The 18,015-nt window shown below is 39.8% G+C and overlaps 1 protein-coding gene across 1 annotated transcript in view; it reads left to right on the plus strand.

The window, feature by feature from the left end:
• LOC121296804 (protocadherin Fat 2-like) overlaps nucleotides 1-18,015 on the plus strand; it is a 45,041-nt gene that overhangs the window by 14,543 nt on the left and 12,483 nt on the right. Inside the window, exons 5-15 of the mRNA XM_041222623.1 lie at nucleotides 262-576; nucleotides 874-1,084; nucleotides 3,620-3,759; nucleotides 4,103-4,378; nucleotides 4,924-5,134; nucleotides 5,853-9,890; nucleotides 10,586-10,782; nucleotides 11,558-11,711; nucleotides 12,513-12,746; nucleotides 14,342-14,731; nucleotides 17,615-17,829. Coding sequence (XP_041078557.1) covers nucleotides 262-576; nucleotides 874-1,084; nucleotides 3,620-3,759; nucleotides 4,103-4,378; nucleotides 4,924-5,134; nucleotides 5,853-9,890; nucleotides 10,586-10,782; nucleotides 11,558-11,711; nucleotides 12,513-12,746; nucleotides 14,342-14,731; nucleotides 17,615-17,829 — 6,381 coding nt within the window. The remainder of the gene's footprint in view (nucleotides 1-261; nucleotides 577-873; nucleotides 1,085-3,619; nucleotides 3,760-4,102; nucleotides 4,379-4,923; nucleotides 5,135-5,852; nucleotides 9,891-10,585; nucleotides 10,783-11,557; nucleotides 11,712-12,512; nucleotides 12,747-14,341; nucleotides 14,732-17,614; nucleotides 17,830-18,015) is intronic.

Here is an 18,015-nt window from a genome sequence, read left to right on the forward strand (position 1 = left end):
AATTTTAGTTGATGTTATTATATAGCAAAAGAATATCATAACAGTCCCCTTTTAAAAGTAAAAATCCCACAATGCTGTATTTAAATGAGTATGTCCTCTAAGGATCTTGTTTCGCATTCCCCTGTGGTCTCAACAACTGTTACTGTCCCTTTTCTAAACTTTTTTTGAATAGGTTGTTAGGTCAAACATTTACAAAACACGTCAATGAGCTGTAGAACTGACTGCCATGCTATCCAGTGAATATCTTCTGTTCCTATCCAGGTTGTAGTGGATGACAATGGAAGGCCTCCATTGCAGTCGACTGCCACTGTTGTCATCCAGGTGCTGGATGTGAATGATCAGACCCCCCGCTTCACCCACAAGCTCTTCACCGTGAGGCTGCCAGAGCGCCATGGAGTCACGGAGCCAGAAGCGCTGTACAGGATGATCGCTCAAGACCAGGACCAGGGTTCGAATGCTGAGATCACCTACAGCCTGGTGGAAGACAGCGAGAAAACAAAATTCACAATCCACCCTAGCTCTGGCACAGTGTGGTCCAGGAGCGATTTCTCACCCGGGGAATACAACATCCTAACGGTACAGAACTATCCTGTTCAGTTAGTGTCCATTCAATACATTACAGTATGGATTGACACTTACAGAATGTACCATATGTGTTAAAAACAACATTAAAGGATGTTTTGGATCATTCTGCATGGTAGTTCTATTAATTGTAGGGTTGATTTTAGTAATTAAATCCATAAGCCATAACTACCATCTTCTTACCATTAAAAATATTATTCTTTACCGTGACTTCCTATTCATTACATGACATTGGTTGCCATTGCATTTTACCATAAAAAAAATAATTTCTTATAAATAATCTCCAATCAGATAAAAGCCACTGATGGTGGAAGCCCAGCCAAGTCCTCAACCGCCCGGCTTCATATCGAATGGGTTCCTAAGCCAGCCCCTTCCTCAGAGCCACTGGCTTTTGATGAGCCCCATTTTAACTTTGCTGTGATGGAAACAGACCCTGTGACTCACATGGTGGGGATAATCAGCACAGATATCTCACAGAGCCTGCTCTGGTTCGATATTACAGGTAAGAAAACTATATTTATGCTTAAGCATACAGGCTTGTTCGTTCATGGCTGTCAAAACACTGGATGAGAAAAGATAATGATAAAGCCTTCTGTTGACTTACAAGCAGTCGATAACATAAGCCTTCACTGCGCAACAATGGGTCCTATTCACAAAGCTTAAACTTGTGAGTTATTTAAAGTCTGCTTTTATGAATACAATCTAGTTTAATACTCACTAAACTGTTCTTTATAAACAGTCCAGAAAAGAGTTATGGATATCAAACAGAATTGATATAAAAACAGTTTTTTTAACACAGAGAAAAAAAAACAGATACACATAAAGAAAAAAAAAAAGCATCTAATAAAGTTACCAAACCACAAAGAAACAGCTTGGACATTCAATTTAGACACATTTAGGTACTGGTAATCTGTTTCGTACTTGCTTTAGACTTTTTTTTAATTTCAGGCAAACGTGCTAATGAAGATTTGGAGTAATTAGCTTTGAGATTCTGTCCTACATTCTTGAGAGAACTTGTGAGTTAAAGCTTTGTAAATAATACCCTCATAATGTTTAATACATGGGGTATTACATTTTCAAGGTGAGAGGTCAAGCCAGTACATAATGGTGTGGAAACAATCAATGAGAGTTAAACAGCTATCAAGACTTAGGACCATGCTTCAGCATGCTTTTCCCAGTGCAGGTAACCTGACCTGAAAGTTGAGAGAACCAACTTTTACAAGCTAAAATCTGCTTAACTGATATGGCAATGAAAACGCACAATGTAAAGTTCTTTGGAGGAACTGCTACTCTTTCTACACCTTCACACACAGAGACATTTACAGGCCGGGGGAGGGGAGGCTGAAGGTGAAGGTGAATGTATGGAATCTGCTGAAGGCTGAACATAACATATTTCAGCCAGTGACAACCCAATGGTGCAAACAAAGGTCCTGTCATGAAAGACAAGAGAGCAAGGTCTTGTTTTCTTTCAGCATTTAACAATGTGATAGTGCTTGTCAAACAACAGCAGAAGGGTTATTTAGGTGTTCTGGTTGAACCTGCTTTTACCAAGCTTGTCTAAATTCTAATTATTGTAGGCATTGCTCATTTTGTATCTCAGTATCTCTCTCACTCCTTAATCCACTGTTTAAGAAGCAACGTGATAAATAAGTACAGTGGGTAACATGCTCTCACCATGATTTTCAAGGAAAGCAAACTGTAAAGTTACAAACCTAGTAAGAAGAAATAACTGTATTTCTGAACGAAAATTCAGGCGGCTTTGTTTTCCAAAAGTTTACCTCAGAAAACATTGCTCTTATTATTATTATTTTTTTTTTTTACAGTAAAACAATCACGTGGTGTAAGTCAATTACAAGAAAACAGAACACATCAGACTCATCATTGAAACCATTTATTCATGATCTATCTGCTATTATTACCATTTGAAGTTGTTTTTCTGATATGGGTCAAGTGTCCCAGATTTGTCACTCACACTTTGCCAGTTACATATTTCTACGGAAAAGAAAAAAACAAATCACAGTTTAATTTTCTATTGCCTGTCTGAAAAGAAGGGGAGGAGGGGTCTTCTTTAAAATAGAAAGCAAAAGGCATCGGGGGCTGATCTCTTAATGAACACCATCTGGTGGAGGAAGCGTGACATCATCCCCCACAGTGAGCAGCGTCTGTTCAGATTACTGCGCAGACAAATGTCTCCCCCGAAATGATTCTGCTTTCCTGTGGCTCAGTAACAAGCAGGGAGTCTTTTAGCTGAGGCCTTGTGAATCTTATTAACATATCCAGGGCAAGCTGCAATGGCGGCATTTTGAGGTATGTAGAGAGCAGTATACCGTGTACGAATGTTTCTTCAAAACATTCTGAGCCCAACATTGAAGCATAACCCTTTCGGCTGGTTTCACATATGCCAAGTCTGTGCACCCAGCTGTTTATGTTCCATACCCTTGGGTACACTGGTTCTCATTGGCCAACTAGGAGACTGTCTGGTCTCTATGTCTCAATGAGAGTTGAATGCATTGTGCTCTTGATTGAGACACTATAAATGATCTCATCCCTGGTTTAGCTCTGCCTCAGAATTATCAGCGGATAGATCCGTGTTTTCGTCACCATGACGCTGGTTCTGTGTGTGTGTGTGTGTGTGTGTGTGTGTGTGTGTGTGTGTGTGTGTGTGTGTGTGTGTGTGTGTGTGTGTGTGTATATATATATATAGATATGTACTTATATATATTATATATAATATATATTTCGCTTTTTTCGAAATTTTTAAAAGCTTTAAAAAAGCTTTGAAACAGAAAGCACTCAACAAATATGTTTTGACGTTTTATCTGTGGGAGATTTCTTTCACAGAAAAGTCACAATATGTCACGCAATTTAATCAACCTTCACAAAGCATGATGGGAAAACGGCATCAGGACTCAACGATGCTGACAGAGACAGAAGGGACATGTGAGATACCTGTGTGTGGCTGGTCTCCGTGGAGACACGGCGAGGTGTGAGAACGGCAATAAGGGATGCAGCTTTAACCAGCCTCCTCTTTTTGTAGGTGGTGACAGCGAGCAGGAGTTTGACATTGAGAAAAACAGCGGGAGCATTGTTATTGCCAGACCCCTGAATGCAGGAAGGAGGTCAAACTACAATCTGACTGTGAGAGCTACAGATGGAACCAAAACTATTGAAACCCAGGTAACCTACCACAGTAAGACAAAGATCTGCTTCATATTGTAAAATGGAATATAGAGCATACCGCCACAGTTCTTAAAGAAAGGTATCTTTCTCAATACAAAAATGAGTGCAGCTTTTGCAAATCCCACTAGTAATTGTGTGCTATTGTGTATGCAATGTTTGTGTCAAAGCTCCTCAGGTTGTTTTACCAATTGATCAGGAGTTTATTCACATATTATCTGATGAAGTAGCTCCCTATGTGTGCACAATCACAATAAAAAATGCACTGCTGTCCATCTGCACTGCACTGTGTCCTTTAGAAAGGTTTCAGTAGCAGAAACCCACGTTATCTTTGTGTTGGCAGGCGTATATTCGTGTAGTGGACATCAATGAGCACCGCCCCCAGTTCCTTGAGAGCCAATACGAGGTGCGGGTTCCGGAAGACACGCCCGCTTGGAAGGAGATCCTACAGGTGATTGCGACAGATGCGGATGGGAGCAACAGGCTGGTCTACACCATACACAGCAGTGTGGACCCAGCCAGCCTCAAGCACTTTCAACTGAATCCCAGCAGTGGAACCCTGGTTACCACAGCAACACTGGACTATGAGACCCTGTCTGTTCACACTCTTATCGTGATGGTAGGTTCCTTTTTCAGCACAAAGTCGTTTTAATGGGAAGCCTAGCGAGGAGACAGCTTTGGTATTCATGAGCATTTATAATTAAGATTTGTTATTGAGGTTAAATTAAAGACAAGGGGGTTATAATTACTCACTTCAAATTACAGCAATACAGTATTCAGTCTGTTATAATGGAACTTCAGCTCCCTCTCATTCCAATAAGCTTTTCAGATGAGTGTGAGAAAGATTACAGTGGTGTACCAGTAATGAGGTATACAAATAAATGTATATTAAACTTCTAAAAGGTATGGCTAGTCAATGCAAACAGGAAAAAAAAAAAGAATTGAACGCAGTATCTCATATTTAAAACCAATGGTCTTCCCACTTCCTTTAAGGCCAGAAAGTCATCATTTAAATGGCCTCTATTGGCATTTTTCTGTTAAGCAATTGTTTTCCGAATACGTTTTGCTGTCTCTGTATTATTTTTCTAAGCTTGTGTTTTGTTTTATTTAGGGAAGAGGTGGAAAGGGCTCTTAGCATGACCACTTTTCTTTTTTTTTCTCCAGGTGAGAGACCAGGAGGTCCCTGTTAAAAGGAACTTTGTGAAGGTTATTGTGTACGTGGAAGACTGCAACGACCACCCTCCCAGCTTCATGAGCTCCCGGTATGAAAGGAGTGTGCTCAATTTAGCTGCCATTGGTACAGAAGTTGTACAAGTTACGGCTATGGATAAGGACAAAGGAAACAATGCAGACATGATCTACACTTTTCACTCAGGTAAGACAGATCATTTAGCAAAGAGGTCAAGCAGACCGGATAATCTGTGCCACTAACAGTAAAGGGACAGCCCTTTGCAAATACTCGCAAAACTTCAATCCCAAACACAACACATTCATGTATGCTCAAACCATTCCATCAGTGAATTAGACTTTAAATTAAACCACAGAAATGAAAACATTAACACAGAAGAAAAATGAATTGGCACGCCATGCCTTTGGGGAGTTATCAAGTTATTTAAATGGTAAGATATGCTGTGGTAGCCCTTTTTTGAAAAGATTGCATGCAATCACTGAGTGACTTACTTCTGTAAAGCAGAAGTCTGGATTGCTGTCTCTTGCATCAAAAGAAATCCAATCTGGCTTTCATCTATTCCATTCACTCAATTTAACTTGTACATCCTTACTTGCTTACTTTTTTCTCTTTTGATTAATTTTCTATTTGTGAAATGCAACCTTACCGTTTGAAGGATATTTAACAGATGGCGTGACAATTCCTTTTCCACTGAGTAGACAGAATATGTGCATACCTGTTGTGTTCAGAGTGGAGTGTAGCCTGCAGAGGAATTAGAGGGAGATATACAAAGACAGGATTAGGTTTAGTGATTATGACATGTAGAGTTTAATGATTAAGAGAACCGATACTTTGTGTTGCTTGATATTAACATATTGGGTCACAATTACTAATTTAAAATGACTTTGTTTTTTTTCTATTGCAGGAAATACAGAGAGTGCTTTCAGCATTGACCCAGAGTCTGGAAAAATAACTGTAGCTAAACTACTAGATCAACTCTCACAAGAACGTTACCACCTTACAGTGAAGGCAACCGACCAGGGGTTTCCTCAACTTAGTGACCTCACCACTGTTAACATTCAGGTTAAACTCTCTGACTACACGCCTCCCAAGTTCTCAGTGAGGGAATATTTTGCAGAAATTAGTGAAGCCGCCAATGTTGGATCACCCGTTATCATGCTCTCAGCCACCAGCCCTACAACAGTCAGTTACGAAATTAAAGACGGAAACCCCAATGGGACTTTTCAGGTCAACTACTATTCCGGTGTGATCACTGTCCAAAAACCTCTGGATTTTGAGAATGTCTTTTCTTATCGGCTCCATATAAGAGCGGCCAACCTTGCAGGATCCTTTGCAGAGGCTGTTGTTTTTGTGTACATTATTGATGAGAATGATAACGCACCTGTTTTCCTCCAGTCTGAGTTTACAGGTCAAATCACTGAGTCCGTTCACTTAAACAGCATGGTGATGGATAAGAAAAACATGCCTCTGGTCATTAAAGCTACTGATGCAGACAAGGAATCTAATGCTCTGCTGGTCTATAAGATCCTTGAACCAGAGGCACAAAAGTATTTTAGAATAGAACCCAGCATGGGGACCCTTGCTACTGCAACCAGTCTTGACTTTGAAGTGATTCCAGTGTTTCATTTCACTGTGCAAGTTCATGATTCTGGGACACCCTCACTGTATGCAGACAAACCGACGCGGGTCACCATCCATGTCCTTAATGTTAACGACTGTCCTCCCAAATTTGCAGAACACCTTTATGAATCATCTGTCCATCTACCCGCTTTCTTCGGAATGGAAGTTGTAAAAGTAACAGCAGTAGATGTTGATTCAGATGTGACTTACAGTATCAATGGAGGCAATCTGCTCAGTGCCTTCAAAATAAATCCTACCACTGGCCTTGTCTCAATAAACAACGCTTCCAACCTCAGACCAAACTATCAGCTGACGGTCAAGGCTTCTGATGGCTTGTACAAAGACACAGCCTTTGTTAAGATTAATTTCACTGATATCACAGCAAGCGGTCTTGGGTTTGAACAAAAAGCCTACACAACCTCTGTTTTGGAGAACAGCACAGAGATTCAAACTTTAGCTGTAGTCAGAGCATCAGGGAATTATCTGAATGAACCCTTGTTTTACTCAGTATTAAACCCAGCTGGTAGGTTCTGGATAGTCCAGACTTCTGGAGTTCTACAGACAACAGGAATTCCATTTGACAGGGAGCAGAAAGATTTGTATGACGTGGTTGTTCAAGTGAGGGACACCAGAAGACCCCCAAGAGTAGCACACACCCATGTGAAAGTATACATAGAGGACATCAATGACAACGCACCAGAATTTGTGAATTTACCTTACTCCATGGCTGTCCAGGATGATGCAGAACCAGGTGACGTACTTTTCCAAGTCACAGCAGTCGACAAAGACCTAGGGAACAATAAGGCAGTTGTTTATTCGCTAGCTGATGACTTTGCATTCTTCAGGATTGACCCTTACCTTGGGGATGTATCCCTTAGGAGGCCATTTGACTTTGAGACCTTGAATGCATATGAGCTTACAGTGATAGCCACAGATAAAGGTGAACCCCCACTGATCTCTGAGGCAGAGCTTGTTATAACTGTGCGGAACAAGTCTAATCCAATATTCCAGAGTCTTCATTATGATTTGAAAGTACCCGAAAATATCTCACCTTACACAACACTTTTGCACATCCAGGCAAGGAATCCAGAAGGGTTCCGAGTGATCTACAATCTGGTCGAAGAAAACGCATCAAGAACCTTTAACATAGACTTTAAGAGTGGCGTCCTCAGTGTCACAGACTTCTTGGACTATGAGACTCAGACCCAGCATATCTTGACAGTAAGGGCTACAGATGCCATGACGGGAACCTTCTCAGATGCCACAGTAGAGATCGAAGTAGAAGATATCAATGATAACCCTCCACTGTTTCAGAAGATGGTCTACACTGCTGAAGTAGTTGAAGGATCGCCTATTGGAACTTCAGTCTTACAGGTACACGCTTCAGATAAAGACTCCGGAAGAAATAAAGCTGTTACTTATGAAATAAACAGCTCGGAATTCTTTGATATAGATGCTGTTAGCGGTCAGATTGTGACAACACAGGAGCTGGATTATGAGACCACCCACCAGTTCCATTTGAAAGTCAAAGCCTTGGATAACGGTGTGCCTCCAATGACCAGTGAAGCTTTGGTTATTGTGAATGTTTCTGATGTGAATGATAACCCTCCCGAATTCACCCAGCCTCAGTACGAAGCTACACTCAGTGAATTGGCTACATGTGGCCAAATTGTCATCAAGGTCCAGGCCTCAGATGCAGATGCTGTAGATGCCAACAACCTCGAGTACGTTATATTTTCCGGTAATGACGACAGGCATTTTGCCATAAATAAGACCTCTGGAATAATTTCATTTTCCAATGTGTGCAAGAGAAGCCTGGATCCTTTCTACAACCTCACAGTCTCTGTTTCAGATGGGGTGTTTAAGAAATCTGCTCCGGTAAACATAGACATGATGACTGCTAACAAGCACAGTCCATACTTTGACCAAAGTATATATGAGGCTGAGTTGGCTGAGAATGCTGAGGTGGGGACCCAAGTTATTAGGCTTGCTGCCATAGACCCCGATGCTGGGCCTTATGGCAGTGTTGATTACACAATCATCAACATGCTTGCTGAAGAAAAGTTTTCAATAGACAGCAAAGGTCAGATAGTGACATCTTACGCACTGGACAGGGAAAATCCTACAGAGAGGGTCATTGCAATTAAGGTTATGGCAAAGGATGGAGGTGGGAAAGTAGCTTTTTGCACTGTTAAAATTATACTGACTGATGAGAATGACAACGCACCCCAGTTTAAAGCCTCAGAGTATCATGTCTCCATTCAGTCAAATGTAAGCAAGGGCTCCCCAGTCATTCAGATAATGGCTTACGATGCAGATGAAGGCACAAATGCAGATGTCACTTACTTTGTTGATGAAGCAGAGGAAGTTACGGAAGAGGTTATTGAAATCAATCCTTTCACCGGGGTAGTTACTATCAAGGAAAGTCTTGTCGGTCTAGAAAACAAGATCTTTAATTTCAAGGTGAAAGCTCGAGACGGGGGATCTCCTCATTATAACACCAGCGTGCCAGTTCAAGTCCAGGTTGTCCCTTCAGAGGTTCCTCTGCCACGGTTCTCGGAGCCTTTGTATACATTCTCAGCAGCTGAAGATCTCCCCACTGGCTCAGAGATAGGGTCAGTGAGGGCTGATGCTAATGAGCCAGTAATTTACAGCTTGGTGGAAGGGAACACTGTGGAAAGCAACAAAGAGAGGGTCTTTGCCCTGGACAAAGAAAGTGGAGCTCTACTGATCCAGAAGAACATTGACCATGAGAAGACCAAGTGGTATCAAATTGATGTGATGGCCCACTGCAACCATAATGGCACTGACATAGCTTCCCTGGTGTCTGTGAGTATCCAAGTTCAAGATGTTAATGACAACCAACCTGTGTTTGAAGCTAACCCCTACAAGGCCTTTCTGGTGGAGAACATGCCCGCGGGAACCACCGTCATTCAAGTCACTGCCAACGACCCCGACACTGAAACCAACGGAGAGGTGACATACAGGCTGGAACCCGAAACTGACGATGTCAGCGAGGTGTTCACCATCGACAGCGAGAGCGGGTGGATCACCTCCTTGAAAGAAACTGACTGCGAGTCGAGGGGGCTCTACAGGTTCTATGTGGTTGCCACAGACCATGGTGGGAAGGTGAAGCTGTCCTCCTCAGCTCTGGTGGAAGTTACCATCACTGACGAGAATGATAACCCTCCGCAGTTTACCGAAGACGTCTACAAAGGAGCTGTGGTTGAAAACAGCCAGCCTGGTCAAGTCATTACTGCACTGAGCACGAGGGATGCAGATGTGTCAGAGGACAACAGGCAGACCACATGTTACATTACAGGTGAGCCAAATTATATGGTCCATATATCCCACATTGCCAGTTTGGCATAATAGACATATATGGTAACTGTATTAATTGACCACATACCATGTCATTAAGGGATATTAGATGTTTTCACTTCTAAACAGCTTTAGCAACCTGGTATTTAGTTTTTGGTAATTTGCATACTGCACAGTATCTGTCTTTAGGAATGAGATTATATCTTCACATGAAAAATACAGCCTTAAAAGAATACCGATGTTATCAATCATATATGTTTTGATATGCTTCACCAGATTTTGTTAAAAGGTGTTACAATTACATTTGTAAAATGCATATGAATACCCAAGGCTTTTGAAGCATTATGCTATAAAAATCGCAATAAAAAAATTTAAAAACATATGCATGAGAGTATGTAAAATATGATTCTTATCACATACTGTACCAAAATAACTATAAGATTTGAAGATTTGATATAGTAAATGTTCATATAATGTATGGTGGCAGTAATTGCATATGAAGCTTTATGGGAAAAGTGATGTGTCAATAGTAGAAAATGATTTATTTTGATAAAATTGGTGCTTATGAATAACTTTAAAAAAAAGAAGCTTCTACTAAATATATCTACTAAATCTACTAAATATAAACGAATTGCAGCCTGTACTGCACATGTCTTCCAGGTTGTTATGCACAGTCTGTTTCGTTTCTGTGTTTAGATGGAGACCCCCTGGGGCAGTTCTCAGTTGAGCAGGTGGATGGAGAGTGGAGGGTGACTCTGCAAGGGGAGATTGACAGAGAAGAGAAGGAGAAGTATCTCTTGAGTGTCACGGCCACCGATGGCAGGTTTCAGGTGATGACCTCGGTGGAGATTCATGTCCTGGACATCAACGACAACAGCCCTCTCTGCCAGCAGGTGAGCTCTGCTGCTTTTTTCAAAAGATTAGATTTGATTCATTTTTTCTACTCATTCAGTTACTAATGAAAAAGAATGACATGTATTTTATTTATAATAACAGTTTACAGTTACGGTAGCTTTGCAATTTATTTTTAATTCACTGTGGTCAATAAAATAATAAAGTAGGCCAAACTATACATGATAATACTGTTATTATATAAAGGGCTCCAGGCTAAAGGTGCCATTATAAACCACAAGAGTACCTTATTTATTATAATTAGTTGTAAGTGGTATGATGAATGTCTCTGGTTTCTTGATTTTGTCAGGGATACGTTTGTTATTCATTCTTATATTGGTCAAAGGGTTTTTTCCCCTTCTTGCATCATTCCTTGTTGTTGCATATAATTAATGTGTTTAAATTAGACATTTGGACATTATTCTGATAGATTTTTATTTTACTTTATAGTGTTTTTAGCTGTTCTGTGGCCATCTGATGAAGATGTTTGTGTTTTTATTCCTACAAGAGACATGTGCCACCTTTATCGCGTGACAGCTCCTGTAGTTTATACAGATGTTAACACTAATTATAATCATTTATTTCTTCAGAGCTATTCACTTTTATTTAGGTTAAATGGCTTGTTCACTCCTTGAGCAACACATAAAGAAACATTGTTCTATACTGTTAAAAGTAAAAGTCCAAAAAGATATTTATTGAAAGACCGGAGAATGTTTATCTGAACCAAGATACGTGTAATTTCCTAATCATCGCTTTTCTCTGCATGTCTCGTTTCAGGTGCTGTACACAGAGACAGTCTCTGAAGATGCACCAGCAGGGTTCTTCATCCTAAAAGTGTCTGCCAAGGACCCTGATCATGGCACCAACGGGAAGGTTACCTACACTCTTCACGGGCCCAGAGCGGACAAGTTTCGTATCGATACCCAGACAGGTCAGGACTTCCCTATCTGTTCAAGCCTCTGTATGCTGAGTTCAGTTAGTTCAAGGTGAAGATAACATCTATCTTCAAGCAATTCGTGTTGGAACACACACATTTGTGAATTTGTTCGCACAACAGTTTTTTTTTAATGGTTGATCACATTAGTCTTTGACTTCTACATATTTTGATTTCCATTCTGTGTAGTTGGGAACTAAAACAGTCAAGAGCCCTGGGTTTCAAGACCCTATATATATATATATATATATATATATATATATATATATATATATATATATAGATATATATATCTATATATACATACTATATACTCTGTGCATATACATATACAAAATATACAGGATTAGAAGAAATATTAACATTTGCATTACAATAGCATTATTATTGAAAGCGTAGTAACCTTTGAACAGTAACAGCATATGCAATATATTTTATTTGTTTTAGAGGGTATGTAAGGTGTGGTAGGGAGTCTGACCAGACACAAGCACACTAAAGAAAGTGGGGTTTGCTTGTTTAAACCTGTGTCAGTTTAAGCAGACTTAAGACAGATTCAATGGAAAGTGAAATATCAACTTAGAACGAATACCTGGGATTTCAAAGTAAAAACAGAAATAATCTATCAGACATCTGAAAAACACTTTTAAAAGTTTCAAAATAGCTCTGCAATGTTTGGACACCAGCCATAAGCAATATACAAGGACATGCAAACACCTTGAAGGGGAAGTCCATTTAGCTGTTAGATTTAGACCACAAAAGGTTCCAATTTTCTTTTAAAATCTTTTTTTAATGCCACAGGAGGGCTGTATACACTGGCCGGCTTGGATCGTGAGCAGGAAATGGAATATGACCTGGTTGTGAAGGCGACAGATGGTGGCGGTCGGTCCTGCCAGACAGATATTCTTTTGGCCATCAAAGATGTGAATGACAACCCCCCAAAATTCTCTAGCAATCACTATGTGGTCACTGTTTTTGACAACACAACAGTGAAAACACCCATTGCTGTTGTCCATGCTAAAGACCCAGATTCTGGTAAGTGAAAATGGGTTTTTCTTACAAGGTCCAGCTACATATGAACCAGTTTTGAGCCTTTATGAGTTCTGTTATCATAGCAGTTATCATTTTACTTTCACACTAAATAGATGTGACAAAGTGGTTAACAGTGTGCAGGTGAAGGTAATGCAGCAGTGGTTAATAAACAGACAAACAACAATAATCCAGGTGCAATGCTGTTTAATGCACAAACACAAATAATCACAAACAGTATTAATAACGACAAACAAAACAAACAAAATACTCACGTTTCACAACACAGCTTCTCCTTCTGGTCATTTAATTCAATCATTCACCAAGGAACAGATCACGTCACTACGTCCCCATTATATACCATTAACCATGACCCCTTGGTTAACTAGCGCACCTGCTCCTCCAATCCGTAGATGCTATGCTAGGTTATGTTCCCTTTACACAGCACCTTCTCAGGTTGGGAAAGAGATCTAACACTAAGAATCATTTGATCTCTGTCACAATGGGACAACTTGTATTTTATTGTAAAGATATATACCTGATGTTATTTATCTAGGTGTCTGACAAATTGCCCTGCTACCCCGGTGCATTATAGTCAGATAAATGTACTTTACATTGATACTACAGGCAAAGTTCTAGCTACTTAAATGAAGTTGCATTCTGTGTGATGATTTGATAACCTTGGGGTGATCCTACAGTTAGCTTGCATGACTTACAATGAGCTGGTCATGGTGTAGTTGTTATGAGTTAGTAGTTAGTCATAAAAAAAAAAAAAAATGATTTCTTTAACAGTTAGTCATCTGTTTTATTGAGCAAAATCAATACATTAAAGCTATCTACACCCAAAAAAAAAAAAAAAAAAAAATGCTAAACTTGTTACAGCAAAAGCATGCCTAAATAATGCAAGTTGCGAATGTTTTGTAATATTTGCTTTGGAACGTAAACTATAAAACCTATTGCATAGCTATTATATTCTCATTATGATTGTAGTCTGTCAGAATGAAATCACTTAGAAACTCACCAGTTATTGACAGGCCATGTAGGTTTACAGACACTTCTGTTCTTCTGGTTTTTTTTTGTTTGTTTCTTGTAAGTGGTTCCTTCCAGCAAGTCTGTGCAACTCCTGAGCACTGACATGTATATTGAGGAAGAGCAGCTGAAATATGTGAATCTGAAAGACGTAGCAAAACTAAACATTCCCTGAGCCAGGTCATGCTCAGACTGCAAGGGGCCTCTTTCACTGCTTAAGACAGCATCCACTTCACCGGCTACATTGATTGACATCATTTCAGTAATTGGTGCTCTTAAAGACCTCAGAACACTTTGCCGTCATGCCTGAGATAATGTGGTTTTCTTTGGGCTGTGTGTTTGTGAGTGTCTATTTGGCTAACAGGAACACCTGTTAGCCATAGTGGTGATTTGCTCCTCTTTACTGTACTTTATTACACTTTGATATGATATGAAACATTAAAAAAGATCATCTACTGTATTGCACCTGTCTTGTACCATTCTCTGATTAAACTGTGCCTTGTTCATGTTTTACACATCTAATCATGTAAGCAACAGCAATAAAGTACAGTTTCTAATTCTTGTCCTTCCAGGTATAAACTCGGAGGTGATGTATTCCCTCATAGACTCTGCTGGAGACTACTTCTCGGTTGATGAATTCTCTGGGATCCTTCGGCTGGAGAAGACCCTGTCTGATGAACCCCAGTCCACCTTTGAGCTGAAGGTGAAAGCCAATGACCTGGGCCTGCCCCGTTACCTGTCCTCCCTTGCCACGGTGACTGTGAATGTAGTGGACTTGAGTGACTACCTCCCGGTGTTCCTGCACAGTGAATACACCACAGCCATCCCAGAAGGGTCTGCCCTGGGTACAGAGGTGCTGAGTGTCTCTGCGCTGTCCCGGGACAGAGCGCAGAACATGGCAATCCTTTACGACATCATCTCTGGGAACGAGCACGGCAAATTCTCCATCAATTCCAAAACTGGTGAGTGTTCAGAGAAGGAAATAACATCTCTTTTACACTGTCCAACCGATGCAAGTCCAACACAGCAGCCTGGTTGTGTTTCCACTGAAGAGCCCGAGTCATGCAGCGTGCACACGTGTAGATGATACAGTATTAAGAGGCGTTGTGTTTCAGTTGAGAATGGAGAATCCAGAGGGTATAGTTGTGTCTCTCGTTGTTAACCTTGTTCAATTAATAATGAATATAACTGAAATGCAAATACATGCTGATTACATGGTCTCTTTGAATGTTCTGCTGTCATCTGTGTGTACCATGTGATAGTGCCCTGCAATAGAGCTTCTTGATTGGTGGATGCAGGTTCTGTGGTCTCTAGAGCAGTTTAAGCATTATCCCTTTGAAATCACAAACAGAAAATCCCATTGAAACCTGCTTCCAGGGTGACAGCAAATCACATCTTAAAGATCTTGTATTGCTTTTAGTGACACAAGTTGAAAAGCAGGAATAACCCTCAATGAAATGAATTGCTTACTAGTGTGATTCTGCCAGTGAGTTTCCAAAATTGCTGGTGTCAGTCTAGCAGATGTATGTGTGTGTGTGTATATATATATATATATATATATATATATATATATATATATATATATATATATATATATGTGTGTGTGTGTGTGTGTGTGTGTGTGTGTGTGTGTTTTTTTTTCATATAATTTGATATGCACTGCAGATGTTGTTTTTTATGACATGGTATATATTTCTTTGGCTTCTACACAAATCTGTTATATTGCAAAAGTGAAAATAACTGAAAATAAGCTCTAGAAAAAAAAGAACGCTTACAAAAAATCTCCAAAAGCAAAAGAGGAGGTTCAAAGAAAAACACAAAAAAGGCATTTGAAGACATTTGCTCTTTCATTTTTTGTTCGCTCCGTGAACAGAAAAGTGAAACGTTAAAGACTTTGATTTGAGCCTCTCCGGTTTTCTTCCCACATGACTTGATATTTAAACGGTAAAAAAAAAGAGAAAATAACAATTACTTTTTTTTCTTAGCTCAGCTATTTGAACACTAGACATGCTGTTGCTTGCGCTGTAAGGGAGAATGCAGGGAGTGTTCAGTCAGCTAACATTTAAAGGGAGACTGGTGTGGATTATGTAGGAAGGGGAAGATGAAGATTTGTAAATGTAAAACTGAAATTCTGCCAGTACTCACTGGTACTCAGTACCAGGACTTATTTTAATGCCAGTACTGAGTACTCCTCTCTTCAACCTTATCTCAATCAGCCCTGATTTCCAGAAAAAAATATATATATAACTTTACTGTTTTGTCACAACAACCTTATTATTCTTGAATATTACCGTTTTGCATATCATTTTATGATATAACAACATTGCAAATTGTTATACTACTGTTAGATTTAGCTGGGATTGGGAAGAAAGTGATTGGAACAGGAAAGAGAAAGTAGTTTTAGTTTTGTTTAAATACGTTATTAATGTACTTTATTTTAGCTTAGGTATTGTATTCATTTCTGTCAATGTATATGATTGATTAGCCTATTAAGTCTGACCTGTTTACCTGTTCATGCCTGACTTGGATATTCTTATATTCCTCCTGTGCTGTACACTGCTGTACTGCAATGTGTTATCTGTTGTGGCCTGAGGGGTTGTACTGAAGAAAGTTGTTGTTTTTAAGTTTAGCCTTGTTTTATTTATAGAGACATGTACAAGAGAGACTGGCTGTCAGCCCAAAGAAGACAGATAAAAAGACTTGCTTACCTTAATGCTCACATTTTAAAACACCTCTGTTTTGGGTTTTGTTTTGTTTTTAGTTTGTTCTCAAGCATTTAGTGTGCATGGTGATAACTCAGCTTCACAGAGTAGAGTTATGGTTTCTAAAGAACCCTGCAGTGGAAAGCAGAAGAGTCAGTGCTTGAGGTCTAACAGGCTCTGCTATCATACAATTCATCACAACTTTACCTGTGTCTTTTAAATCAGAGCGATAGGTTACAGCAATGTTTTGACCAGCCGTCAGCTGTCAATGTCAGTTGATCCAGTAACATAACCTCCAGTACTACTGAGCGCTTTTAGCATTCAGAACCCTCCTGACACGCTGGACGGAAATGAGTTGCTGCCTCTTCGTTGGACTACAATGTGAACGAAATGGAAGTTTCCCAGTGTAAAGCATGTGCAGCCGTGAGAGTGGCACATACAACAGAAACAGTGCTGCTATTGTATCGCACAGTGCTGGATTATTTTCATTCATCCATGTCTTCCACATTCTAAGATCTGTCTGTTTGTTAAGCAATGTTTCCTTTGTACACACAGCAGGTAATGCATATGAATTTTAGCTCTGGCACCTACCTATTTTGAACACACTTTATCCTATCTGCTTAAGTAAAGATTATATGGTGTTTGGTTGAATTAAGACTAGTTGGCAGATTTCCCATTTTTAAAAGATTTCAAATAAGCTAGAAATTTAAATAACTGTAATCACTTTTACTAGCTCAAGTCCGCGAGTAGCAATGCAATCACAATTGCAACATTAAGTTTTAGACACTATAAGAGCAGGTAAACGTATCATTATAGTAGGATGACTTCTCACTGAGCACCACTTTTATTGTCTTCACGTTGCTTACTGGGTTTGCAAAAAAATATAAATTTTCACCCTCTTTATTCAACATTGCAGTAGGTATAAAAATTTTGACTGTACAATGGTGCAAATTAACTGAACAGAATTTACGAAAGCAATTGTTTTTAGCAGTACTGCAGAAGATGAGAACACTTCTTATCATTGGTCGTAGACTGCAGAAGTATACAAATTTATAATAATAATAATAATAATAATAATAATAATAATGTATTGCCATGGTTTTGGATACAAGGCCATGATGATCTTTGACTATATCCTTGCAGGTCTCTTGTCTGTGAATGGGACTCTGGACTTTGAACAATGTAACGAGTACTATCTGTCAGTGGAGGGTGTGAGAGGGGGGTCGTCCTCTCTCAGTGACATCACAATGGTGATCATTAACATCACTGATGTCAATGACAACCTGCCCCGATTCAGCCACGCAGTCTACAGCACTGAGGTGGCTGAGGACACTTCTCTGGGAGGCGTTGTCATTGTGGTAGGTTTTGGGGTTAGTTAATGGCAGCTCTATTTGAAATGTAATTGATGAGTAAGAGATGATATTTATAACTGGTACAATCATCTTTCTGATAGATTGTTGACTTGTTAGATTCTGGGGCTGGGGGGGTGAGATGAAGGGTGGGATTGGGAGGGGGGAGTATATGTTTTGTAAATATCTTTCTTG

This window comes from Polyodon spathula, chromosome 22, assembly GCF_017654505.1.
Source record: "Polyodon spathula isolate WHYD16114869_AA chromosome 22, ASM1765450v1, whole genome shotgun sequence".
NCBI classification, from domain to species: domain Eukaryota; kingdom Metazoa; phylum Chordata; class Actinopteri; order Acipenseriformes; family Polyodontidae; genus Polyodon; species Polyodon spathula.